This window comes from Nanorana parkeri, unplaced genomic scaffold (assembly GCF_000935625.1).
Source record: "Nanorana parkeri isolate BGI_ZX_2015 unplaced genomic scaffold, ASM93562v1 scaffold742, whole genome shotgun sequence".
NCBI lineage: Eukaryota > Metazoa > Chordata > Amphibia > Anura > Dicroglossidae > Nanorana > Nanorana parkeri.
In genome coordinates, this window is record NW_017307010.1 from 20733 (window position 1) to 27514 (window position 6782).

At 49.3% G+C, this 6782-nt stretch overlaps 1 protein-coding gene across 2 annotated transcripts in view; it reads left to right on the top strand.

Annotated features, from left to right (window-relative positions):
* XPNPEP1 (X-prolyl aminopeptidase 1) overlaps window positions 1-4735 on the top strand; it is a 25228-nt gene extending 20493 nt beyond the window's left edge. For both annotated transcript variants that reach the window (XM_018564271.1, XM_018564272.1), the window contains 3 exons: window positions 82-158; window positions 2987-3085; window positions 4555-4735. In XM_018564271.1, coding sequence (XP_018419773.1) covers window positions 82-158; window positions 2987-3085; window positions 4555-4683 — 305 coding nt within the window. In that variant the 3' untranslated portion in view covers window positions 4684-4735. The remainder of the gene's footprint in view (window positions 1-81; window positions 159-2986; window positions 3086-4554) is intronic.
* Window positions 4736-6782: the final 2047 nt, after the last annotated feature.

Consider the following 6782-nt stretch of genomic DNA (forward strand, 5'->3'; position numbering starts at 1 on the left):
CCTGTATTACTCAGAATCACTTGGCCCCGTACACCTATTTATATATCGGACTGTAACAACATCACATTCTGTATTTTACAGAGCCGGGGTATTATGAAGACGGATTATTTGGGATCAGAATTGAGAATTTAGTCCTGGTGGTCCCTGCTAAAACCAAGGTGAGCATTGTATGGGCCGGTTTACCTTACAGGTCCGGTCCGTGCAGATATAAGAGACACAAAGTATTGCAGCTCTGTATTCATTAATAGACCATTAAAGGAGAACTATGGGGTCAGTATTTTTCCCCATAGTTCTCCTCAGGGTAACGGGAGGACACAAACTAGCGTCCTCCCCTCACCCAAAGCTCAGTATACCGCGAGCTGTAGCTCATTATATACTGAGACGCCGCAGCCGGGATGGATCCCACATTATTGTCTGGATCCACCCAGCTGCGTGATTGATAGCTGGCTCTGCCTATCCAGAGGCAGAGCCAGCTGTACCCGCCCCCTCCCCCGTCCGTTCCTCCAGTCAGCGCTGGAGGATCGTAGCGGGGAGGGGGAATCCCTGCCGGGAGCCGTGAGTGACAGTCACGGCTCTCTGCAGGTAGATGATCGATAAGTGAGCGAGCGCCGGTATATGTTCGCTCACTTCCCGATCTATTGAGCCGACGTGTGACAGTTTCTTTGTCACAGGTCGGCTCGAACGATGAGGAGGAGTGATTTTCACTCACCTCATAGTTCCCCTTTAAAGAGGACCTGTACTGTGGAAGCTGTGGCAAAAAATGGCAAGCAGAGGACAAAGGACTAGTCACCGATATTGCCTGTGGTCTTCCTGCAGCTGGTCTTCTCCCCATAGCTGACTTATCTTGCCTTGCTCTGCATTTTGGCCATATTGGTAGAGGCGGGGCTTAGCCTCCTCCTATCAGAGCTATCCCCCTGTTTTCTGTTGATCTGATGACTGGCGGTGTAGTGATCAGGAAGCTGCAGGAGAGGCGGAAGAAGCCCAGATCCACAGAATGAATGAAGCAGAAGCAGGGAGATCCTTGCACTGCAGGGCCTCAGGTACAGCTTCCTCTCCAGCAAGAACCTTGTGCAGCACAGTGGTGACTCCCCCAGATCCTACTCCAAATCTCCTGAGACTGACAGTCAGAGGCAGCAGTGCCTGAGATCTCACACTGCAGATATATAGCTTTGAGACTAGCAGAGGCAGCAGTGCCTGAGATCTCATACTGCAGATATATAGCTTTGAGACTAGCAGAGGCAGCAGTGCCTGAGATCTCACACTGCAGATATATAGCTTTGAAACTAGTGAGGCTAGCAGTCAGAGGCAGCAGTGCCTGAGATCTCACACTGCAGATATATAGCTTTGAAACTAGTGAGGCTAGCAGTCAGAGGCAGCAGTGCCTGAGATCTCACACTGCAGATATATAGCTTTGAGACTACAGAGCAGATGTGCCTAGGCACAGGAAGCACACTGCTAGGGGTTTTGATTGGGTGCAGGTGGTGCAAGCTAAGGGCACTCTGGCCAGAATCCTCGTGGTGCACTGCCCAACTCTGGCTGGCTGGAATCTCACCACCAGAGCATCCCAGGTTTCTAAGAGCTGGCCCATACACATCTCCCCGCCCAGCTCTTAGCACCCTGGGATGCTCTGACTGGAAAGACAGATCCTGCAGCCCACCCATGTGACCCAAAGAGATAAAACGATGGGCAACAGTCTCATTATAGGGACAGCCTGGCCTGCATACATCAGTGCAGTTTAGTGTCTGCACATAGTAGATGCAGAGAGGAAGACAGACAGACAAATAGAGTGAAGGACGAATAGACCAATGGACAGATAGATGGGTGGACAGACAAATGGACCAATAGATGGACAGATAGACCAGTTGGCTGATGGACAAATAGATGGATGTGTAGACAACTAGGGGCTGGTTTGTACACGAGCCAATTATCATACCAGCTTGTCTAAGGCCTCGTTCACACCTGAACGTTTTGTAGCGCGTTCTACGCTCGACGAACGCTCTACAAAACGCTCAAACATCTAAATCCCATTGTATTCAATGGGTCTGGTTCACACCTTGGCGTATTTCAGCCCGTCCCTAACGCGCTACAAAACGCCTGAAAAGGTACATGTACTACTTTGGGCCGTTTTTGTTGCGCGTTTCCATTGGGATACAGCCAAGTAGCCCTCGGAAACGCGCGTTTGTCGCGCAATTTTTTTTACCGCGAATCGCGGTAAAAAAAACGCGCGACAGACGTGCATATGCAATACGCCTAGGTGTGAACCAGGCCTTAGGAGTGTGGAAGGAAACTGGAGAACCTGGAAGGTAGCCCACCAAGTACATGCAAGCTCAATGCAGATAGTGTCCTGTCCAGGATTTTATCCCAAGGGCCCCAGTGCTGCAAGTGCTTTGCAGCATCGGGGCCCTCCATTGGAATCCATACCAGGATACCCCATGCATGGAGTTTGCATGTTCTCTCCCTGTGTTTGGGTTTCCTCCCAGGTACTTCGCTTTCCTCCCACATCGCAGGTAGGTAATTGGCTTCTGTCATATTGTTCCTCAGTTATCCTTCAATATCCTCCTGCTTGTCAGTAAGGCCTAAAGAGGCGCAATCTATCCCAAACAGACTCTTGAAGGTTTATAGACCGTGGCGGTTCAGTCTGTATCATTACCGCTGGCTGGGTCTCAGGAGAGGCCGATTCATATATATATATCCCTAAAATGAGATTGAATCCGGAGCCTTAAATAAATACTAATGAGTTTGTAAGTTTCCGTAATGCGCCGGGACGGCTGGAATCGACTGTTTAAGGCTTATTATGTTGCTCCTCGGGGCGGAAGACTCTTAAAACAATTTACTTTTTTACCTTTTTAATGTAGCGTTAAGCGGCTTCCCCCAGGTAGCTGTCTGGCTTTGCAGCTGCTTCTCCCTTTTTTTTTGTATTGGAGAGAAACGATCATTTCCCGGGAAGGATGTTAATCGGCCCTTTTTGGTGTTTTCTCATCTTTAGTACAACTTCCGAGATCGGGGAAGTCTGACCTTCGAACCCATTACACTGGTCCCTTTTCAGAGCAAAATGATCAACGTCGACCTACTGACACAGAGAGAGGTAAGTGTCCAAAGTCCGGGCAACGCACACCCCGTTTAGTGTCTGCACATAGTAGAGGGAGGGAGGAAGACGGACATACAAATAGAGTGATGGACGGATAGAGGGGCGGACCCACAAATAGACCAATAGATGGATAGATGGACAGACGTGCTAATAGACTAATGGACAGATAGACCAGTTAACTGATAGATGGATGGATAGACAGGTAGACTGATGGACAGATAGATGGATGGATAGACAGGTAGACTGATGGACAGATAGATGGATGGATAGACAGGTAGACTGATGGACAGATAGATGGATGGATAGACAGGTAGACTGATGGACAGATAGATGGACGTGTAGACAAGTAGACTGATAGACAATTACACCACTAGACTGATGGACAGACAGACAACTAGATCAATGAACTGATAGATGGATGGAAAGACAAGTAGACCGATGGACAGATAGATGGACGTGTAGACCGATGGACAGATAGATGGGCGTGTAGAGAAGCAGACTGATGGACAGATAGATGGAGGTGTAGACAAGTAGACCGATGGACAGATAGATGGATGTGTAGAGAAGCAGACTGATGGACAGATAGATGGAGGTGTAGAGAAGCAGACTGATGGACAGATAGATGGACATGAAGACCGATGGACAGATAGATGGACGTGTAGACCGATGGACAGATAGATGGACGTGTAGACAAGTTGACTGATGGACAGATAGATGGACGTGTAGACTGATGGACAGATAGATGGACTTGTAGACAAGTAGACTGATGGACAGATAGACGGACGTGTAGACCGATGGACAGATAGATGAACTTGTAGACTGATGGACAGATAGAGAAATTAACTGATAGACAGCTAGATGGGCAGATTGACAAATAGATAGATGGACGATTACACCAGTGCACTGATGGACAGATAGGCAAATATGGGCTGATGGACGGACAGACAGACAACCTGATCAATGAACTGATAGATGGATGGAAAGACAAGTAGACTGATGGACGGACAGACATATAGACATGGTTGCCTGTGCCAAAGATTGATACATGAATGCAGGGAACGACAGACAGACAGGATACACTGATGCAGGAAGATAGATGGACAGACAAACGGATTCATGCATGTGAGAAGATGGACAGACAGTGGGACAGACAAACTAATAGATGGAGGGATAGAAACTCTGTGGGGAGCTGCACATGGCAGGGAGAGAGGAGGAGGGGGGCACTTTTCTGATCATTCAGCTGTAAGTGTAATCTGAGCTTTAGCTATGAAACTCTGTAAACAGCTTTTTTTTTTCCCAGCAAAGCTTAGCCAGGTAAACATGGGAGAATGATCTTAGAGCTCCATCTGCTGGTAGTAAATGTAAAATCTTTGTATGTCATATTTCTTATCTACTTATTTTAATGCATTTTCAGGAAGACGTTGTACATTCCTCCTAACACCCTAATCTCTTTTTATGCTCTGCAGGTGGATTGGGTGAACGATTACCACAAGAAGTGCCGGGAAGTAGTTGGCGCCGAGCTGGAGAAACAAGGACGCCACGACGCCCTCCAGTGGCTGATCAAGGAAACGCAGGCCATCTGCAAATCCCATTAACTCTTTTCTAAAGTATTTTTTATCCTCAGCGTTGTCATTTTACGTGGCGCTCCCCCGCGCTTCGGTTGCCTGTGCCAAAGCTCCGAGTTTGACCCGTAGGGGGGCGGGGTCTTTTTATGTGGCACATTAAATGGCGCGTCGTAGCGGAAGAGCAAATGACGATTTAATGATCGGGCATCCAAAGAAGAATCTCAGTGCAGACAATTAAATGAAAGCAAATGATTTCTGTGTTCTCTTTATTGCTTTTGTTTGGGAGAAATGGGGCGCCGGGAGTTAGTTTTGCGCTCTGAATAAAAGTAATGAGCGATAGCCAGTCCTCCCGGAACCGTGCGCTCTTCTGGAATACACTGTGCTGCAGGGGGGCTGTACTGCTCAGGGTTTGTGTGTTGGGGTGTCAGAGCCAAGTGCCAGCAAAGCACCCCTAGCTTAGAGCTTACACTAGGCTGAGAAGTCTTTCTGCACCCATGTGACAGCCCTGAGCCAATCACCAAGAACTAGTGCTGTCACATGGGAGAGAAGGGAGGTGCGTCACATACCCCTCCCCTCTCCCTCCATTCCTGGACATATTGGGTGTTTCTCTTTGCTCCAAGTGACCAGATAGAGGAGCAAAGGGATTATGAGTTTATGCAGCTGGGGAGGATGTGCGTGCGTGCGTGCGTGTGTGTACACTATATTACCAAAAGTATTGGGCCCCTCCCCCTCAATCATTGTTCCGTGACATTTCCTGGCTACTAAATATTCCGCGGTCACCCGTTACTGGTATTATAACAAAGTGGAAGCAACTGGGAACAACAGCAACTCAGCCAGGAAGTGGTCGGCCACGTCACATGACAGAGCGGGGTCAGCGCATGCTGAAGCGCACATTGCGCAGAAGTCGCCAACTGTCTGCAGAGCCAATAGCTACAGACCTCCAAACTCCGTGCGGCCTTCAGATTGGCGCAACAACAGTGCGTAGAGAGCTTCATGGAATGGGTTTCCATGGCCGAAATTGTCACCATAACAGGTGTCCCCATTGGAAGGTTTCCCCTTTATTCCTGTTGCTGTGACAACTGAAATGTTTGGATTTTCCCAGCTATTTAGTCTCATTGACAATGGTCAACCAGAGAAAAAGAGACGGCCATAGTGCTCAGCGGCGACACTGACATCAAATAAAATTTGTAAACAGAGTGCCAGACCAAAGATCTACGAGTTCGAAATCTTTTAATATTAGTGTTTGCTCAGAACAAGACTACATGGAACACCCGACGCATTTCGGAGGTTCAGACCTTCATAGGGGCTGTTGATGAATTTGCTGGAAAATTTGACTACTACAGGGATGCCATAGCACAGCCCCTCTCCCTCCTTGCATGTCATAGCCCTCTCCTGTCCTGGGAGTGTCTAACTACCTTCTGTGCTGGTCCAGCTCCTCCCCTTACCACACTCCATAACCTTTTAATGTAGCTGCCGGGGGAAGCAGGGAAGGGCAGGTACAGCAGGGGCAGACCACCTCAGCACTCCAGCTGTGGTGCAACTACAGATCCCCTGAGGCATTGCAAGACTCTGACAGCCCACAGGCGTGACTCCCTGAGGCATGATGGGATTTGCGGAGTGCCGAGGTTGCCTACCTCTGTTGTAGAGAGTCACTCGAGTGACAGCTCTGAGCCGGCTGGGGCTTCTGACATCACATCCAAGATGGCGGCTCCCGGCAGCGATCTCGGGGCTTTGGGATGTCCACACAAGGGAGGGCGTGGCAGGTGAATGACACGAATACAATACAATGTGGGAATTGTCATTGGACGGAGTGTTCCGGTGACAGGTTCTCTTCCACGGCCAGCTTGTTGTGTACGAGATTTAGTATATTAGGATTCCGAATGTGACTTCCCCTCGAAATAGTCAGAATTGCCCTCCGGGGGACACACCGTCCACTTGGCTTGCAGCGTCCTCCGCATAGGTCAGACGTAGAAGGCGCGGGGGTTTAGGATGACTTCGCCGGACCTGACGTCTCCGGGGATGACGGGCGGCTCCTGGTCCTCCGGAGGTCTCTCCTGCTCCTCGTCCGCCATGGCCAGGTTGCTGTAGATGAAGTAGACTTGAGGCTTCGGGTTCTCTTGTCTCCTCAT